Raw genomic sequence first — 22,499 nt, forward strand, 5'->3', positions numbered from 1 at the left:
AGAGAGTATAAAACATCATTCGCATCACATTTAAGTTATGTTATCTATTTCCAAGTGAAAAATAAATATTCTGTGGGAAATAGTGTAATGCTTGTAAAGGGCCGTTCAGACGGAATGCATTCTTGTGCTAAAAAAATCTAGATGCGGCACCACCAATATGACAGAAAACAGGTGTCTCGAGACATGTTTTTAAAAGATCTAGTTCTTTGAACTTGACACAGCTTCACTGAAAGTGAAAAAAGTTTAGTGCATATTTACAAAAAAAAAAAAAAAAGACAGTGCGAGAGACAGCCCTTAAAGATATGAAGATGTTGGTTAATACTATTTTTCTCCCCCACTCACACAGCCTTGTTTTCATCAGCAGAAAAGTCATTTCAATACGAGTGTAAGTTATCTCATTTTGAAGAAATATTATGAGAACCATTGATTCCCCTTTAGAATAACACACAGTTATGAATCGTACACAACAAGAGGATATTAAGAAACAAATTGGATCCGTTTTTATATCATATTATCTTTAAATCAAATTATGTAAAAAAATCTGGCTCTGATTGTAATAAATATTTTATCAAAAAGACAATATTGACATTAGATATGTAAAATGTAAGTATTTTAAATCAGATAGGATTCGGTTTTAAATAAGAATTTAGGATTCTAAAAGCTTAAATGCTTGTTTTTTTCTTTGTGTATACTCTGTGAAAAGTGTCTCGTGTGGCTGAGCTTGGCAGTGTATGTTTTACGGTTGTCTGGGCTGTGGCTCGATTTATCTTCACATATCTATCACACAAACAAGTGCTAATGAGGTATAAATATTCATGAGCTTGATCATAAATCAGACAATCACACGGCAGTGTTCTCAGACACCCAGTTTCTCATCTCTCACACACAGTGGAGTGGACAATATTGAGCACCCTGCACCTTTGAACGTGCCACCAGGAAACACACACACATTTGTTTTCTCCTTATGCACACATGCATTCCCACACCAAAACTCGCTAAAACCTATATAGCATAACACATAATAAGTGTTTCCGGAGACCACCAGTGGGCCGCTAGGGGGTCAGTGAACATTTTCAGAGAAAAAAGTGCAAACAATCTTTTTAAACAATGTAAAAATGTTAACATTTGACATTATTCCGGTTTCATTCTATTTTTCTAATGACTTCTTGAACATCAATAGGTTAATCGTGATTATTTAATTCTATTGACAATAAAAAAAAAAAACACTTGACTTGACTAATCCCTCATCAACGTGTAATAATTTGCTCAGTCTTTGAAACAACTTTCCTTTCCATACGATGTCACAGGCTGCGTGGGCAAGGAAAATAAATAAACATTTGAGCCAAATAGCCATTTAGGGATTTTTTTTAGGCAGCATTTGTAGTAATGCCAGATAACAGTAGATTTGAATAAGGAGTGTTGGCATTGGAATAAATTGAGATGCTCACAAGTGTGAGCTTGACCTTCAGCCTCCTCGTCCCAGTCAAAAATCTCCTCAAAAGTGGGAGCCGGCGATGTTGTCATAAATTACTGTAAACTCACATTCAGGTCTGGCTCCATGTGGAATGCCATCAATTTGATTGATTTGGCAATCATGAATGGCCCACCCTATTTTCATTTTTCTTGTTGCATATTCAGTTTCATTCTGTATTACAGCATATTAAAGAAGTAAATGGAATGTGAATCCCATTTAATGCCTTAAAATATCCGATGTCATACTAAAGATTGAGTGATCCAGAAATTGAAAAGGTAGTAAAATCCCTATTCACCATTGTGCCCATCAGCCATGCACTTAACACCATCAGAGACTGACAATGTAGTATGTGTACTGTCAGTCACTTTGCATAAGTATGCATCTGCTAAATGATTTGTAAAAGTAAAAACAAGTGCAAATCAAATGTGTACTTTGTCTTGCACAACAGTCCACAGCTCCAAACACACTCTTATACAGGGTTCATTATTCTGAATATGTTTGCCAATAAGGCACACATGTACCATATATTTTTATTCTGTTTAATGCAAACCCAGACTTAACTTTTGCAGTGGCTCATGGAATTAGGAAGGAGTTTTTTACCCTGACTTTGCCATTTTTGCTGTATTGCAGATCACGTCTCAGTGGGAGGTTTGGGAGACAGTTTTTATGAGTACCTGCTGAAGGCCTGGCTCATGTCCGACAAAAGCGATGAGGAGGGAAAGAAGCTCTACTACAATGCCCTGCAGGTAAAGTCCACCATTACAGAGAGGAAAAGCCCACAGAAATGTTACAGTCTACTGGTGATTTGAGAAAATGAACAGGTAACTGCTGTCTGGACTAGAATTAGTTGATATGGTTTTGAAAGTTACCTTGTTGCTAACTTGACTTGTGTCAGCAGGAATATAAGGGTGCAGTTTGAGTACTAACACTGAAATTGCCCATAGGAACACAGTATCAAATAAGAAAAGTAGAAAAACATTGTTCACAAACCAGTGCTATAGGCTGTAATCAGAGTAGACGCCATATTTCATTTGACATGACAAAAAACAAGGATGTTGGGGATACAAGGACTATCCGTTCAATATTGTGTCTTGTCTTAAAGGGATAGTTCATTCAAACTCTTCTCTCCCTCACATGTCGTCTTCATTCATGTCAAATTAAATATTACATCTACTCAGACTAAAGTCAATTTAATTGAATAACATAAGAGGTTGTTTTGTAAGTTTGTAGGAGGCTATTTGTTTTTGTTCCAAGTTTCCGAGTCCAGCTTTTCCAAAGTGTTTGTTCTCTGCAGGTTGGGAATTGGAATCCCTCTACACTTTATTTTCTGTAGAAAAGTAAAAAGTATCTGTATGTGTGTATAAGCTGCCACTAGCACTCTGCTTGAGCCATCTGTGAGAGCTTTGGAAAGCTGGTGTAGGCTGATTGTTACAGACCACGAACTCAATCCTTACTTTCATTAGAGAGAACCATCTTAACCTACCTAAGATAATACTGTCCCAACGGCCGTCTGTCTGGGAACCTCCCCTGAGTTTCTCAAACACACACAGACACTTAACTCTGGATTCCAGGCCAATCATCCAAGAAAAGAAAAGTGTGTTATGTTCAGTCACCTTCAGAGAGGGCTTATTGCATGGCCATTTTATCCACCATATTGACTAGGCATTCATTACCTCCTCTGAAAGCTTTTTATCAGGCTTTTAACTCTTTCTGTACAGCCTGTTTTTTTTTTTGTTGTTTTTTTTCCTCACTAGTCGTCTTCTTTCACCCACACCTCTCAGCCAGCAATGACTGTTGATGCTGATTGAGTTTCGAAATTTCAAAGCAGATTGAGTTTTGTTTGTTAGAGAAATTTGTTGATCGTGTTAACAGATACATACTGAAAAAGTTCCTTAACAGATGCAAAAGTTTTAAATTTTTGTGCCATATAGTGTTGGGAAGCTACTTTGAAACTGTAACTTGCCTATCTACAACCAGATTACAGTATATAATTTTTTTGGTAACGCTTTACAATAGGGTTGTATTTGTTAACATTAGTTTATGCATTAGGTATCATAAACTAACAATGAACAAGTTAGTTCATGATACCTAATATTAATACCTTAATATTAATGTTAATTTGTAAAAAGAAAATACAATGTTTTATTGTTCATGTTAGTTAAAAATGCATTAAAGGAATATTCAAGTACAAGTTAAGCTCAATCAACAGCATTTGTGACAATGTTAATTACAAAAAATAAAATACATATTGACTTTCCCCTCCTTTTCTTTTAAAAAGCAAAAATCTAGGTTACATTGAGGCACTTACAATGGGAGTTCCATTGTAAGTGCATCACTGGAACCTCAATATTTGGTTTTCTTATTTAAAGAAAACGAGGGGGAAGTCAATATGTATTCTTTTTTGTAATTAACATTATGCTACCAATACTGTCGATTTAGCTTAAATTAAGTTAGTTAACTTAACTAAGTTACAAAAGTATGTATCTAGCACAAAATCCATGAGGATCTCAATTAAGGTGATGGGAGCAAACTAACACATACATTTACACTAAATAGTAACAAAAATGTTTTATTATATTACTGAATTAACATTTGTATTTAAATATGTATTTCACTACAATCAAATGAGACATACTGTGGAGGGACCTCTAAAAAATACTAGTAAGTGATGACAAAAATGAGTCCAGTTCTTTAAAAAGAAACAATTGAATGAACCAATTTGTGCAAATGATTCAGACATCCCAAAGGAGAACATTCTAGGATAATGCCTTTGACTGTTGTCTCAGCTTACTCTGTATTAATGCAATGTGACATAAACCAGCCTTGTTTTGACTTTTTATCAATCTAAACGTCAATTTATTGAAAAACATGCCATAATTACAGGAAAAGCCACTGAGTCTTCAAAGAAAGAAAGAGAGAAAGAAGGAGAGAAAGAAAGAAAAAAATTGGAGACATAGAGACTGACGTGCAGTTTCATGCTTTTGGTTCCATGGTGATGAACATTTCCACTTTTCCATTCAAATGCAAAGAGACCCATTTCTACAATCAAATAAGAATACAGTTTCCCATATGGGTCATGCATCTGTAAATATAGAGTGCTTACACACAGCTGTGACCCTGATATCTGCCATGATCTTCCTTACTTCAGGCCTCAAACATCGGATGATGCTTTTGAGAGAATGAAATCACTCTAAATCCTTAAATGTACCCATTGTAATGGACAAACAAAACAAATGCAAACAAGGACAAAGGTCCTTTCAACCCACATAGGATGAGTAACCAGAGAGATGAGAAAAAACATTTAAAGAGACCTCTAATTCCAAAACATTATCTTTTCATATACATTTCTTTCGGTTCTCTTTTTGTGTGTGTGTGCTTGTGTGTTCGTGTGTGTGTGTTCGTGTGTGCGTGTGCGTGTGTGTGTGTAGGCAATTGAGAAGAATTTGATCCGGAAGTCAAGCGGAGGGTTGACATATATTGCCGAATGGAAAGGTGGACTCCTGGAGCACAAGATGGGTCACCTGACCTGCTTTGCTGGTGGCATGATTGCTTTAGGGGCAGACGGAGCCCCTGATGATCAGACGGGTCACCAGATGGAACTCGCGGCAGAGATCGCCCGCACATGTCACGAGTCTTACGCCCGAACCAGTGAGTTTTTTGTTGTTGTTGTCTTCATGTGATGCAATCGTGATAAACAAATTATGGTAATATTTGTTGTTTTGTATGGAGCTGCTAAATTACTCAACATTAAATCATTAAATAAATATTGAAATATTAAAATAATTAAGTACATAATGAAATTGTTTACAAAAAGTAAATACAATTTAATGAATAATTTAAATGTTATTGAGTGATGTGCCGATATTTGTAACCCTGAAAATGAAAATGCATTCTTTATGCATTATTGTTGAAATGAAACACAATTTATTCATTTATTTAGTCATTTAATTATTAATTGTATGTATGTATGTATGTATGTGTATGTATGTATATATATATATATATATATATATATATGTGTATGTGTATATATATATATATATATATATATATATATATATATATATATATATATATATATATATATATATAATTACGATTTCATTGTAAATTTTATAATATACAAAAATATATATTTTTTTTATTTATTTATTTATTTTTTTATTAATATTTTGCAAATACTATATTACAGTTATGAGAATCATTATTGCAAATAATGAGAATTTCAAAACTCAAATGTGAAATGTTTGGATGATTCATGAGTTTCACCATGTTAGCGTTTTAACATTTCTAAATTCAATAAAGGCTTTTTACAATATTAATGTATTTACTTTTGCTGACTTTACTCAGAGCAAATTAATTTAGTACAGTCTCTGTTGAGAATTTTTATTCACTGATTAGTCAATCTCTTCTGTCAATAATACACACACGTCTATTCAAGATAATCCTTATATCCACTGCTGTTAACCCTGTACATACCAGTGGGGATTTCTTTAAGACTGCAAGGGAAGCTCAGCTTCCCCTATAATGTCAAAAAAATAATGGTCAAATATGTACTATTGTGTAAACAATTTATTGACTAAAAATGCGTTAGAACACGTTCATCTCGAAGACGAGTTCGTTCAGAATCAGCTACATTACATATAGCAGTTCGGCTGACTCGATTTACTTCTCATACATTCCCGTAGCTTCAGTGCATTTCCCTGTTGAAGCCGAGCGTCCATTGACTTCAATGGGGCTGCTCTGAACAGTTTTTTTCAGTGCTCCGAAAATAGACGGTCATTGGATAAATGCTGCGATTATGTCCCGCCCACGGACGCTCAGCGTCTCTGGGGGTGAATGAGGAGTGGGCTGGCCCGGACTCCGGGCTTCCGCGTGATGATTGGAGGATCTGTCGAAAGACTGAATCTCCTTTTGATTGACAGCGAATCTGTACTATAAGAAGTCACTGAAGCTATTTCGTGCTCAGTCCCATCGCGGATTTCTCAAGTGTAGTCGAAAGACAAACTGCTGCAACCTATTTCTTTATATTTGTTTGGCGAAATTGCTAGTCATATAGTCATGCATAATACATTTCACACAATTGTACACCACATTCCTTGTTTCAGTTTTACCAAGTTTAATATATTTTGTTTTAGAGCGTTCGTTCGTTCGTTCGTTCATTCATTCATTCATTCATACATTAGGCTAGGCTAGCGTCGTACGGGTGAAACTGCACACGATGGCAGACGGTGCTAATATTGTCGACCTGATTTTGGCGAAGCCATTTGAAAGTCTTCCTTACGAGGAAAAAATTAGAATTAAACAGCAGGGCAGATCAACACCTAAGATTGATTTAGTGCAAAAAATAGGGTAAATAAGTTTATAATGTAGGCCGAAAATGAGCTTCCCCTCTTTGAAAGACCAGCAGCCGCCACTGGTACATACATACATATACACACACACACACAGACAAGACCTCATGACTCCCTCTGTCACACTCGTTAAACACACACACATACACTTGTTCATAATGCGTAGGTGTTTTTATCGGACAGAGATTACCATTCCAGATTATACCACAGTCCCTAATCCACATCCAAATATCTCAGGAACATTGTAATCCTGTAATCCTTGTCAACATGGAAGTTTGAGCAATGATTTTGCCGACATATATGTTTCAGGTTTGAAGCTGGGCCCGGAGGCGTTCCGCTTTGACGGAGGAGTGGAGGCCATTGCCACACGGCAAAATGAGAAGTACTTCATCCTGAGGCCAGAAGTCATCGAGACTTACATGTACATGTGGAGGTTCACCCATGACCCCAAATACAGACAGTGGGGCTGGGAGGCTGTAGAGGTGAGACTTGGTCTGTCGTACAGATAAAACTGTGGACTGAAGACATGAGTGATATTTCTGTTACTTATATAATAAGTAATAATAATTACAATAATTTTATTCAGAACTACTATTTATTATTACTTATGAAATTACTATTACTTTTCTAATCACACTTTAAGTGCAGTCTCTAAAACAATGTTGTATCTTTATCCATCACAAACAACAGAAAATTTTAAAAAGTGTAAAAAAAAAACGATGTGCAAACTCTAAAATACAAAATTATTTTTCATAAAGTACCAATATGAAGACTTAATGTACAATTAAGATATTTTGCATTGTGACATTATTTTCATGACAGTTTAGCACACCCCCCTCCCTAATTCTAGTTACCATAATGCCAAAGCATCTCTATTTTTATTAATTCTAATTACTGTAATGTGAAAAGTGATGCAATGATATTTAAATTGTATACTGAAATATTTGTTGTTGAACCATTAGAGTTTCCCCCCAAAAATTGAAATCCGGATGCGTTTTTTATTTTATTTTATTTTTTCACATTAAGGTAAGGGGGGTGGGGGGTGGAATATGCTTAATGTTAAAAATACTGGAATGTGACACATCCTAGCTTTTCTAGTAAGGAGGAAGTGGGGGTCAGGTGAACAGTTCACTTAATTCTTTATTCACACTTTTCAGTTTCACACATAAGTTTTCTTTTCAGCACAACATAATCAAAGGGATATATGATCGCTGCTGCATGTGTTTCTCTCTCCCTCCTCCAGTGGTCTGGACTCCCTTTTTATCCCTCTCCAGCTCACTGTAAAATAAAACAGCTGTTAGAAATAATTTCACACAGGTGTCAATCCTTACCTTTCTTCCTCTCCCGGCCTTGCTCTCCACAGACGTCACCACAGGGTAATTTCACCTATGGGGCTGGGGGGAGATATAAAGTTGAAAATGTCATCTTTTACCGTGTGGATAAAAATTAGCTTTGACATACTCAAAACACTTATTGCATAATGTCTCGTACACAGTGTGAGGCTGGTAAACATGTCAACACTTTAGGCTGGGTAATGTAGGCCAGACACAGTGAGTCACAGTGAGGATTTATCCCTGCCCTCAGACTGTCCCTGCACTTCAGCACAGCAGGATTACAGACAATGCAGACTGCCAGCATCTCAGAGCTGTGTAATTGTTTCATAATGACTTCATATTGCGATTGTGATGTGTATGGCCCCTTTGGCGACACATCGCATATCTTCCCCTCTCTCTCTCTCTCTCTCTCTCTCTCTCTCTCTCTCTCTCTCTCTCTCTCTCTCTCTCTTTCTCTTTGTCTCTCCCTCTCTCTCTTTCTTTATGATATCTTTTCATCACTCAGTAATATTTGCTGGCTCAACATGCACAGAATAATTCGTTCTTAATTCTTTTTTCTCTCCAAAAACGACTTTGTCAAATCTTGAAAGCTTTCAGTATCCTAAACGTTTTTGCCGATCTCTTTCCACCAACAAATTAATAATTAAAATGTTATTGTGCAATATTTGTCCTCATTAGTGGTTGCCAAGGCAATAGATACTATTTTTCAGTTGTAAGCAATAAGCCTGTGCTATTGTGAATATATAAACACCACTTGGCATTGTGCATTGGAATCAATGGCCTTCAGCCATGTCTATATTCACAATATTACACAGCCTCAAGTGCCTTGTTGCTTTTATAAAAGGGTTACCACGTAATAAAAATATAAGGACACAAATATTTATTAAAGATCATTAAATATATATATATTGAATATATAGTCCTTTATTGCAACTAAATAATGATCAGCTATGGATGCTTTGTTCATTGTGTATTATAAATAAATATTTAAATTGCGTAATTGGGTAACACCTTAAATTATGCGGTTTGTCGAGAAGAGGTGTGTTCTTTCTTTTCTTACATTCTGATCTGATTACAATTTGCCTGATGGACGATATTCGTATCTATGGACCAGAATATAATAGAGACTTGGGGTTGGGCTCTTGACTTGGACGAGTAAGCAACCACCTAAACCACTATCCACTCACACTTTATACCCCTCGCAACACCTATGCTGTCACATAACAATGCCCAGGCAACCAACCACAGCATTGTGGTGTTGACTTTTGCATATGCCAGAACCACACGTTTTCTTCAGATGATGAAAAAAAACTCTAGTTTGGTTTATTTCTTATTCTAATTAGCATTCTTATTCCATTTTGAGATGCTTGCATAACAAAATGCACATGTTGCTATGGTTGTGTGAAACTGTTACATTGAGATTGACAGGTGAATTATAATGTCTGTGTGGCAGGCTCTGGAGAAGCACTGTCGGGTGGAGGGGGGTTACAGTGGGGTGAGGGATGTTTACGGCAAAGCACCTAACCATGACGATGTCCAGCAGAGCTTCTACCTGGCTGAAACACTTAAGTGAGTACTGCATGCATGCACACACACACACACACACACACACTAACATACACACGTTTACATAAATATCTTAATGAGGACATAAGATAGACTACTATTTTATATACAAAACTAAGTAAATATATATTTAAACAAAGCTTAACTCTTCTCCTAAAACTTTGCATTTTAATAGACGACATCCACAAATATCCTCAAAGGAAGGTTTTTGATTTTTTTTTTAGGCCATGTCCACACTAATAAGTTTTGAGAATGCTTTCTATCACAGCATACTTTGGGAACAATGTTGTTAGGAAACTGAAAACGGAGGTTTCAAACTTGGATTAATGTGGACTTGGCCTTAGCTAACTTTTGAAATCTCATTTGAAACAATAGCTTTCAAAGTAAAAAATAAATAAATAAAAATAAGCTACAGTCAAGCTACCCTTTTAAAACTGTAGCTACACTACAAGCTACTAACAAAAAGTGCCTAACTACATAGAAACTGAGGGGGCAATATTCTGGTTACATAATTTGTCAAATGTGGGAGCAGTATTTTTGTATTTATCTGACACAAAAACAATGCTGATTTTAATTAGGGTGATGGCATCAAACTTGTAAATGGCGCTACATTCAAAAACAACTTATTAAAAAACTAAATTTGTATGTAAATTAAACAAAAGCACTGTGATGAATTGCTGTATTCCAATGGGCTGTCACTGCTGTGGTGCATGTTTATGAAGTTTTATTGCCTGTCTCTTTTGTTTTCCCATCTGCTCAAAAACTGGGGTGTAAAACTGTGACAGAAAAAGTCAGAGTTTTGACACCTTTGACAAATCACACACATACACACACATTGTGAAGGCAGATGAATACATTTTTTGTTTTTTGGCATAGCCCTCATAAATTGTTTAAGCATATTAACTGTGCTGTAGAAATTTGGCACTCCAGTAGCATTACAATTGCCCCTCGTGGAGCAGAAAATAACTTACGAATGAAAAGAAAAATATCTCCTCTCAGAGTGATCTTACTATTTTTCTCCTTCTGTGTTTTCCTAGAGATTATTAGCCCATTAGGTCCATCTCTCTTTTCGTGGGCTGATAGTCGGAGTAAATGTTATATAATATTATAAATGCAATACACTGGCAGATGTCTTTTTTTTTTTTTTTTTTTTCTTCCTCAATCTTGATGTATATGTAGGCAGAATTATTTTTAGTTTCTGTGTGATAGACATTTTCAGTTCAGTAGAATGTTTTACACCATCATGCTGTTAAATCATTGCTCCTTTTAGCTCTAGTGTTTCTACCTCTATTAAAATAAGCCCTCAGTCCTGCATGTTTCCACTGTATGTTTTTCCCCTTTTACTTTTGATTATGTCAGAGCCAGGCCTTTGAATATTGACAAAATCTATGGTCTGATCCACTTATTCTGGCAGCATAATCTGGCCAGAAACCTCCCACTTAGACAGGAATGGGTCATCTAATCATTATGTAAGAAAAATGTTCACAACCTTTAGCCACAAATAAATCAGAAATCGATGATATCACAATCATTTGTAACAGTTAGTAAAACCAGAGTGGTAATAAGTTATTCAGATCAAGGCACAGCAAGAACAGATAACACAAAAGACATTATTAGAAAATGTGTTCAAACTTTATGGTCCATTTCTGTTCGTTTAATAGTAACTAGTACTGTCAGTGTCATGGACATAACAGAGTCCGATATTGCGTGAAGCCAGTGAATCAAATTGGAGCTTTCAGTTTACAGAATGCTGCAGTGAGGAGCTGAGACTACATTTCGTTTTTGCCTCATTTTAGCAATAAAGGGAAGAACTGCTCTCTTAGGCTATGTTCACACAGGCAGAAAAATAAAATCAGATTTTTGTCATATCTGACCCAAATCCGTTTTTGTAGTCTGAACAGGCCAAAACATAAAATCTGATTTTTACAAGCCTGATACAAACCACATTCATAGGGTGGTTTCAAATCTGATTACAAGAAGATTTTTGCATTTGAATCAATCTCAATGCTCTGAACAGAAATATGTTTTTTATTTTTTATATTTTTCATCATTTGTTGTGCGCAATGGGTTGTTACTTCAGGTGTTACAACGAGAAGACATATATTCGTTCCAAATAGCATAAATTATGCCTTCACAGGACACTTTGAAGGGAAAACATTTTGATGGCTATGCTATAGGATTATTACAAACAGAATTTCAATAAAAATTACTTAAAAAGTTTGTTCAGAATGACCATTTTATTACTGTTTTCAGTCCTTCAAATTGTCAGAGTGGAAGGGAAAGTCTTTGGGGGGAACATGGACTTCTGAATTGAACGCACACATGTCATGTAAATGTTACAGGGTGCCCAAAGCAGTGCTACCTCTTTTAAAATAACTCAACTCACCCCATGAGCCATCACAACCCAATAAATGGTAAATGGTCTGTACTTATATAGCACTTTTTTAACTTTAGTGGTTTACAAAGCACGTTACACTGCGACTCATTCACCCATTCTCACACACACTCACACACCAATGACGCCATGCAAGGTGATAGCCTGCCATTGGGAGCAAATTGGGATTCAGTGTCTTGCCCAAGGATACTTCGGCATGTGGAGTCATGTGGGCCAGGAATCGAACCCTGCGATTAGTGGCCAACCCGCTCTACCACCTGAGCGGGCCCGATAAGGCCCGCCAATAAGGCATTGAATGCTTCACACAAATACGGTGCTCTTAATAATTTTGAGTGCTTCAATACATGAGGATGTCCTCTTCTAGAGTCTTACAGTCCAACCCTTTTATGCTTCAATACAGGACACAAAACCTTTAATATGGAGCGTTTTGCTGCCCACTAAAATACAGGACAATAGGATGCTAGGGTTTACAACTGTCCCGTTTTGGTTGGAACATCCTGTACTTTGGCCGAAATTCTGACGTCTCATACGGGACGTCCCAGCTAAAATGGGACAATTGTAAACCCCAGCAACAAACATTGCATATGCTACCTCTCCTGTTTTTTAAGCCTTTGTCTGTGATGAATATTTCAATATTTGGTTACTACACTCATGAAAATAATAAACAATAGCAAAACATTTAATGCTAAACTCTCACGCATGGTGAACATGTACAAATTTGCATCGTTACTGTGACAACTAATGTTGATATGCTGGCAAAAGCCACTGCATTATGAACAGAAAAATCTGTCATATAACTTGCAGTTCGAACAGTCAGTCTGAAATAATCGGATATGAGAAATAATCAGATTTTTACTGCAGTGTGAACATAAGTTGTAGAATGTTGTGAATGAAGCCACGTCTGACACAAGACAGCTGGAACTCATTCATGGAGGTCCCTACTGCGCAACATTTATCATTAAAGATGTAAAGACAATGAATGATACGAGTGATAGTAATTTACAATGACAGGGTCCAAAATGAAGAGTTAAAGAGTTAGCGAGGTCACCATGCTCTTCTTTATCCTGTTTTGGGGTTTTCTGGTATCTCTTCCCAACACTCCAATCCCCCAGTTTGATTGCACTTTAAGAGGAAATCACTGTTCGAGTCTCATCCTGCCACGGCAGACAGCGGTTCTCTATTTCCTCTGTCAGTATTGTTTTGGAGTTATGCTTGCCCTTTGGCCAGTAGTAGCAGAGCATGCACAATTCAGCCCAGAAAAGACTTGCCATTTCTTTGAGAGAGCAAGCACATCCAGAAATCTCTCCTTTTCAGCTTTTCTGGTTCTGTTTCTCATTCTGTAGTTGCTTCTGTCCTGTGTTCACCCTCTTGCACATTAAGTAATGTTTCTTCTTCATAGCCAGACTGTCTAGCATGCTGAGGGTGTTTCCTGATCATTGAAATGCTCTTGTGTGTTTGTGGACCTGACTGTGTTTTTTAACATTCTCAATTCAGCCTACAACATCTGCTCTGCTGAACACACTGAACCATTTACTTTGGGTACAGTTTTTGTGCCCCCTTCCCTAGCATCATCTAAAACGACTAATGGTATTGACTAGAAATACATTTGCAGATGCATTCACCCAAATAGATTCACAGGTCTAGTGGGAAAAGCTCAAGTTTGGTAAGCAGAAATTTGATGATTCAGTCCCAAGGATTGAGCTACGAGCCATTATCATTGTGCCCATCATGGTGCAAGGCACTTAACCCATACCTGCCAACATCTGATTGTGAAAAATAGGATTGCAGTGTGAGGAACGGCAGCCAGTGGAATTTTTGGAGGCCCCCTATTGTAAGATGGTGCCCCGTAGGGAGTGGGTGAACCATGCAGAATGCGTAATATACGGATAGGGAGCGACAGTACTGGTCAGTAATACTACATTAAAGATGAATAATACCAAGAAATTCAGTATTCAGACAGTCCCTTACCACATCCTTCACAGTTTTAGCAATAAATGCTTTTTGAGTTATTAAATAAAAAGTGTATATTATTTCTTAGATGCTGAGAACTTTACTGACCCATGACTTATAAAAAATCTCCTGTCATTATTTATCTCCTTTATCTTATGTATACATCTGCATTGGTTTATATGTATTTTTATATGTATTGTTTTTTTATTATTATTTATTTTTCCTTCACTTGTGCTTGTCTTTATGACTCAGTGATTGTATTCATACATTGTTAGACCTGTGTAATTTTGGTATATCTTATATTGAATATTTATATTGAACCTTCCAAAATCCAGTTTTAGCACAATATGTGGACTTTTTAGACTATCCCTTACCACACCCTACTCCGTATTAGCATGTTTATGCACAATGTGTGAACTTTTCAGATGACCCCTTACCCACCGTATAAAAAATGTCCCATTTTATAGCATTGTTAAAGTAACGATCTGGAGCGATTTCACTATGACGCCATCTGACCTGCTTATGGGACAAACTGCGTCCCGCATTGATTCGATACAGGATGTATAATTTTATATTTAAATAAGGGACAATGTTCGCTCATTGTGGATGCAGAAAATCGTGAGTTTATTATGAATCGGTAGTACTAGGTGGAAAATCGGGAGAAACCCGGTAAAAATGTGAGTGTTGGCGGTTTGACTTTAACCCCCTTGTTGCTTGGGGAAATCTCCCCTGTACACTAAAAAATATATATATTTTAGCCTATATTTAAGATTTACTCATTTAAATTCCATAATAAATTTCCATCAAATTGTGTAATCTTTAACCAAATTAAATATATAAAGCTTAAAATATTAAGTTTTTTTTAATTTTATTTTGTTAAAGAATACTCAATTCAACTTTATTGGAAGTTGCTATGAAATGTAGAAATCTTAAAATAACTTAAAACGTAGTATTCTTAAGTTCTATATAGGAACAGATTTTTACTAAAGGTACTTGTCCCCAAGTGCCTTGTTCAAAGTCACAATGTATGTAGCTTGTGAATCAACAATGGTTTGGACCTACAACCCTTCAGTTACCATCCCAGTAGCCACTAATACTCAAATAGTGACTGCAAGCTTTTTAAAGACGTTAACAGCTTGATGAAGCTTGTTGGTTACATCGTGGGTGTAGATGCAGCACAACAGAGTGCAACAATGCCCACCCACTTTTTCTTCAGTCTCTGTATTTTTTTTCGATTCACTTCTTTCATAAGGATTTCATATAGTACTGCATAATAGTTCGAAGCCATGAACCATACCAACCAGCTTCGTGCAATGAAACACTGAAGCGGTGAGGACATGTTTAATATCGGTGGTCAAAACAGCTTTCTGCTGTTTTGGGAAATGCAGCAGCTCCTGGCACGTGATTCACAGCACAAATGTTATTGGTCGGGGCCTGCAAAGAAAAAAAAATTAACACACCATAAAAAAACCTTTGCTTTGTCTGTGTGCGTTTTGCCACATATGTTTGCTCCTGGTGCGAACGGCTCATTAGGAATCCATTGTTTCCGTAAAAAAATTTAATTGCGGCAAGAAATCACGTTGAAGATTCGCGTTTGCTAAGGCTGTAAATATCACCTTCACCTTCCATTATTTCTGTCTCTCTGCTCACAACTCAAGCAACACACAGTGACAGAGAAATAGATTATTAGAACACTGATGATAACACTGGCTGAAGAGGGAGGCCTGGTGTGATTTAAAGCTGCAAGGAGTGGTTTATCCTGTGGACACACATGATTCAGCTTTAACTCTGAAAACTCAGGTCAACAGCTTACATTTTCAGTTTTTCATCAGCAGATCTCCCCATCCTTGCGAAACCAGCCAATGCATGTCCCTTGAGAGAGGGGATAGCATGAGGGTGGATAAAAACTGCATTATCAAGGTCACATCTCCATCAGGAATCAAGCATCAGCATCACTTGCTACAACAAGGTTTATAGATTGTGATATTTAACAAGTGTCATCTGGCTTTTTAAATAAAGACATGTCTTCTGAAGTGTTTGGGTTATTTATTGGCTTCAGCTTTTGATGGATGGCCTTCACTTGTGAAACACCATCCTTAAGCAGTGGCTGTCAGCCATTGTTCATGCAAGTTGCTATTCTCAGCCAAAGGAAGCTAAATGTTTAGACCTTTCGTAGCTTTTAATCTTCATCACTTATTTACATTGTTGTCTTGGCAGTGTTGTACTTGGCAGAGACTGAATTTTGTCAGCAGTTGGAAGACATTCATGTATTTGTATTACTCCATCAAGCTTTAATAGAGATAATAAGTAGTTCTTTCCAAGGAAAGCATCGCTATAGCAATTCTTCATATTTAGGGTATTACGTTTGAACAATATAACTTTGGCATGTAACTCAGCCAAAATTATGTGTGCTAGACCTGAATGGTACCTCAAATCATGTGGCTTGTTGAAGAGAGGTGTGTTGTAGACAGTTTTTTGGTTTTAGTCCTAGTTTTAGTCTTTTGACCATTTTAATCTGACTAAAATTTTCCAACGTGGTGGAACGTTTTGCACAGGAAAGCACCAGCTTCAGTACTGAATATTTAGTTGGGCCTTACTTTATCAAGAATTTGCTTCATAGTAGTCTATAAAAAATATATATGTCTCTTATAACCTTGATGTTTATGCTTCCAATGTATTTATTTACCGTTTTTATTATTTGGAAAATCTCTTTGTTCTGGGATTCTCACAGTGATTAATTGAAAACCTTGAAAACTCTAATAGGGATTTTCTGTCTTTGTTTACAGGTACCTGTATCTACTCTTCTCCGATGATGACCATTTGCCATTTGATCACTGGGTGTTCAACACCGAGGCCCATCCTCTTCCCATCATTAAGAAACAGAGCCCAGAGTTAGCCAATCATCTCAAGTAATCCTAATCCTGCCCCAAAGCGCCACTGAAATTTTACTTCCTGGACATGCTTAAACATTGGACAAGAGCGTTGGACTCAAAGTCCCTTTGTGGCTTGAGAGATCCTGTTCTCCAGGACTTTGCTGGAGCTTCCTGTCTCTCTTCACAGCTCTAGGTCACAGAGCATCAACTCCTGGCTGATTGTCCTCTGCCGTCTCTACCGATGGCATTCTGCATGCTGCCCCTGTCCTCTCTCTTTGCCCTGATGCTTTGACGTTTCTCTGAGCCTCAGAGACCAGAACGACCATATCTCCTCTGTGAGGAGACCAGATGTTTTCCACTGTACTGTCCAACTTTCCATCTCACACACTTTTAAAAAAGCCATAGGTAATTCATGTGCATCATCTTCCTTTTGTGTTTACAGGAGCAAAGATATGAGAAATCCACCTTACTTTGCCGTTTCGTTCAGTTTTTGATGTAATTACGTTTCCACGGCCTGAATTTTTCCATACTGGCCTGAATTTTTGTTTCTGTGAGTTTTGGTTTGGGGTTCAGTATTTTAAGGCTTTATTCAACAGTAAGGCAGTGAAACCAAGACAATTAGTGCCTTTTAGTCTTAATGATAAATTTAATGCAACATTAGTAAAGTTTTAATAGCAACGCTTTAATTTATTTTTGCTGTGTTCGAGTGCATTAGCCTACTGTGCTGTCAAAGAAATGACCTGAACAGTTTTAGCCCTCCCATCCTCACACTGGAACTGGTGTGAACGTAAGGATCAATCTTTTAATAATATGCCGTTAATTCATTCCGCTGCATTCGTGAATTTGCTTTTCCATTAGCTGGCTTTGCAACATCGCTGATAAAATGTGTATAAAATGTGTGTAATTGTTTACTTATTCAGTGCAGGCAGATAATTTTTATTCTGCATATGTAAAATAGAGTATTTTGTGTTAATTTATTTCATATCTTTTTTCCCCCCGTACTGAGGGCAGGAAACTATGAAAGGCGGATCTCACCACGAAACAAAATAGCTGATTTCGTCCTATATCTCACATTTGTGACTCATTTGCAAGATATCAATTTGAAATTGCAAGATATGCATTTCAGTCCATAAACCTTGTAATTGTGGGAAAATGCTTTCTCGCAATTGCATTTTTTGCATTTGTTTCTTGCATTTGCGACTTTACCTCCCAATTTTGACTTTAGTTTTTGCAATTGCAAGATTTAAACTCACTGGGGACTATTTCTAGCAGTTGCAAGTTTTTTCAAGCAATTGTGACTTAACATATCATAACTGAGCATTTTTATCTCGGAATTACGACTTCATTTCTCGTAATTATTAGATATAAACTCACAATTTAGTTAATAGGACACAATTATGACTTTTCTAGCAATTGCGACTTTATTTCTTGCTTTTGTGATCTCCAAATTACGACTTTATTTCGAAATATAAACTAAATTGCATGATATATATATACTAGATTGTGAGTTTATACCTGTAATTATGAGAAATAAAGTCAAAATTGCTTGCTACTATTTTTCACAATGGCAAGTTTATATCATGCAATTGCAAGAAGTCAAGAAATTCCAAATTCTAAGTTATAAAGTCAGAATTACCTATTTCTTTTTTTTTTTTTTTTTTAATGTGGCAGGATCAATACACCATAGGGAACAGTGAAGACATTGCTTAGATCTTTCTAATTAATTTGGGAACGTGTTAGTAAGACATAGGCAGCATCGGTCAAAATGGGAGTGAATATTTGTATGAATGTACCACCAAATGTGAACTTTGGCCTAGTTGTTCTGATTTCATGATTTTTTATTTTTTTTTAGTCTGTTTGTTTCTTTGTTTCTTTTTTTAACATGAAAGCACAAAATTATGAATCAGTATTTTCGGGTTCTTCATGAAGAAAAGAATAGGAATATTAGGATAGGATAGAATGACAGCACAAGTGCGGGATCTCAAATGAGGTAAAGATGCAAGGAAAACCTATGAATGCAAAGCAGTCCTCTGCACTGGATAGAACACACACACGCACATACACGCACACACACACACAGTTGAAGTCAGAAGTTTACATAAATTTAGGTTGAAGTCATTAAAACAAATTTTACTATAGTTTTGGCAAGTCGTTTAGGACATCTACTTTGTGCATGACACGAGTAATTTTTCCAACAGTTGTTTACAGACAGATTGTTTCACTTTAAATTGAAATATCACAATTCCAGTGGCTCAGAAGTTTTAATACATTTAATACATAGACAGTTAGCCAATTAGCTTCTGATAGAAGGTGTACTGAATTGGAGGTGTATTTGTGGATGTATTTGAAAGCCTACCTTCAAACACAGTGCCTCTTCGCTTAACATCATGGGAAAATCTAAATAAATAATACAATTAAATAAATTATGGACCACCACAATTCTGGTCATCCTTGGGATCAATTTCTAAATGCCTGTAGGACCTTGTGAAGATGCTGGAGGAAACAGGTAAACAAGTATCTACATAACCTGAAATGTTGCTCCGCAAGGAAGAAGCCACTACTCCAAAAACTCCATAAAAAAGCCAGACTACAGTTTGCATGTGCACATGGGGACAAAGATCTTACTTTTGGAGAAATGTCCTCTGGTCTGATGAAACAATAATTGAACAGTTTGGTCACAATGACAATCGTTATGTTTGGAGGAAAAAGAGTGAGGCTTGCAAGCCGAAGAACACATCTTGACGAGAAGCATGGGGGGTGGCAGCATCATGTTATTGGGGTGCTTTGCTGCAGGAGTGACTGGTGCTCTTCACAAAATAGATGGCATCATGAGTAAGAAAAATTATGTGGATATTTTGAAGAAACATCTCAGACATCAGCCAGGAAGTTAAAGCCTGGTTGCAAATGGATTGTCCAAATGGACAATGACCCCAAGCATATCTCCAAAGTTTTGGCAAAATGGCTTAAGGACAACAAAGTCAAGGTATTTGAGTGGCCATCACAAAGTCCTGACCTCAATCTGTTCAATTTGTGGGAAGAACTGAAAAAGCATGTGCAAGCAAGGAGGCCTACAAACCTGACTCAGTTACACCAGTTCTGTCTAGAGGTATGGGCAAAAATTCCAGCAACTTATTGTGAGAAGCTTGTGGAAGGCTACCAAAAATATTTGAACCAAGTTAAACAATTTAAAGGCAATGCTACCAAATACTAACAAAGTGTATGTAAACTTCTGACCCACTGGGAATGTGATGAAATAAATACATAATTCTCTCTACTATTATTCTGACATTTCACATTCTTAAAATAATGTAGTGACCCTAACTGACCTAAGACAGGGAATGTTTTCTATGATTAAATGTCAGAAATTGTGAAAAACTGAGTTTAAATGTATTTGGCTAAGGTGTATGTAAACTTCTGACTTCAATTTTATATATACATACTTAATTTATGCAATCAAGCAGCTCACAAATAATAAGTCAAGATGGGAATATGTCATGCTTTTTCATGCATTGGTGGGCATCTGTATACATACACACATACACTACATCTAATATAAATGAAATTACTGTATTCTAATTCATGGAGGAACAGACCAATTCGTATTCCACTTATGTTTTCAACCACAAACGGAAGATTTCAATGGAAGATATGTTTATTCTGTTGCTTCCGTGTGATTGGTCGGTTGCAGAGGTGGGGCTACTGCTACTGTATGCCACACTTTGTCTTTATTTCCAATGTGTTCACAAAATTAGACCCACAGATATTCACTTCTGGTCAAAAAGAACCAACTTGCTTCACTAATACGCCATGGTTCTTTAAACCAGCTTTTTAATCCAATGGCAATCCCTGTTGAAGGGATAGTTCACCCCAAAAATATTACTACTACTAAAACTACTGCTTTCCTCATCATTTACCTACCGTCATGTAATTCCGAACCTCTATGACTTTCTTTTTATGCGGAACTGAAAAGGAGCATTTTTAATGATTATCTCGATACTTATTCTCAAAACAATTTCAGTTGAGAGTAATTCACTTTAAAGCTTTAAAAGGACCCGGTGTATCATAAAAGTAGTCCTTGCAGCTTGTGTGTCATATTCCAAGTCTTCTGAAGGTTACAGTAAGAATCCAAATATAAAGCCTTTTTTAGTGAACAGCTTGACATCTATTGGGTGTTCATGAGCATAATAAGAGAAACTTGTTCACTGCGGTTTGTAACGAGGAGTACTTTTTTCTGATTACTCACCTAAACCTATCACTTAACTTCAGAAGATTTGGAATAAGACATACGCCTACTTTTTGGACTACATTTATGATTTGCTGGGACCCGTTTGAGCTGCCATTGTATTGAGAAGAATATATTTATAACTAATTCTGCTTTTGTGTTTTGCATAAGTAAGAATGTCTGGATAGACTATTCCTTTGTAGGTAAATTATACTTTTAATGTGTTATACTGGTGGATCTAGTGGCATTTTACATTACACCACCCAGAAATTTCTCTTTCAATGCTGACGACTGCAACACTCCATTGACGTGGATATTTTTTTTTTCTATATGCTAACAAACAACATACTGTCAAAGTTAAGAACCATAACAAATGAAAGTAACGGCAGCTCATCTCGAGGGAGTCCTGTCATAAAAACATTGTGACACTGTAGATAAGACATCGCATTCACTGTCTTTATGATACAGAGGATCTAAACGATGTTTAGCACTGCTTTAGTTTAGCACAGCCTAGCGATTTGTGCCATCTCTTTTGTGAAAGTGACTCCTGAAGCGGTGTGCATCGTAGTGGTGAATCCACCGCAAGTCATGACTCTGAGGTGACACTTGGAAGCAAATGTTTCCTTGCATCTTGTTTTAATATGCAGAATAGAAGATGTGATTTTAAGATTTCTGGATTAAAAATTTGTTGTTTAAATATTGTGTTGGTGATCTTGCATAGCAAATGGCTTTTTTTTTGTGTGTGTAATTCTTGTTGTTTGTTGTTTCTTCATGAGACAACCTCAGAAATGTAACTGTACAATATTGCTGATAATCATTCCATTGCACATAGTCTAATTTGTTTTCTTATATATATATACAATTAATTTTGTGGGAAATTGTTTGGTTTCAGTTTTGTTTCCTTTACGTTCTTTATTTTTATTGTACATATTTCATTCTGGCAAACTGCCAGCCATCATTTAATCTTATGATCTTATGTAATAAATTATATTAAAGATCAGCAAAAGTTTTTGATAAACTATATTTGTTACACTTAAATTGTGAATAAATCAATCTTTTTATATAACACAGACTTTATTTATTTTTTTTTGTGTGGGGAAAACGTATAAATTCTCTCTCTCTCTCTCTCTCATGTCCGCTAACATGCAGCATCTCACAACAATTGTACAGAACGGTCATCAGAGTTACCATAGATTTTGTCAGTTTGAACCAGTCTGGCCATTCTCTGTTGACCTCTCTCATCAACAAGGCATTTCCATCTGCAGAACTGCCACTCACCTGATGTTTTTTGTTTTTAGATTCTAGAGACTTGTGTGTGAAAATCCCAGGAG

General features: G+C 36.5%; 1 protein-coding gene across 1 annotated transcript in view; it reads left to right on the plus strand.

Moving 5' to 3' along the window:
• LOC127623828 (mannosyl-oligosaccharide 1,2-alpha-mannosidase IA-like) overlaps positions 1-22,183 on the plus strand; it is a 143,297-nt gene extending 121,114 nt beyond the window's left edge. The window contains exons 8-12 of the mRNA XM_052098375.1: positions 2,105-2,220; positions 4,903-5,122; positions 7,138-7,310; positions 9,616-9,731; positions 16,860-22,183. Of these exons, the coding sequence (XP_051954335.1) occupies positions 2,105-2,220; positions 4,903-5,122; positions 7,138-7,310; positions 9,616-9,731; positions 16,860-16,986 (752 nt within the window). The 3' untranslated portion in view covers positions 16,987-22,183. The remainder of the gene's footprint in view (positions 1-2,104; positions 2,221-4,902; positions 5,123-7,137; positions 7,311-9,615; positions 9,732-16,859) is intronic.
• Positions 22,184-22,499: the final 316 nt, after the last annotated feature.

The sequence above is a fragment of the Xyrauchen texanus genome, chromosome 30, assembly GCF_025860055.1.
Source record: "Xyrauchen texanus isolate HMW12.3.18 chromosome 30, RBS_HiC_50CHRs, whole genome shotgun sequence".
NCBI lineage: Eukaryota > Metazoa > Chordata > Actinopteri > Cypriniformes > Catostomidae > Xyrauchen > Xyrauchen texanus.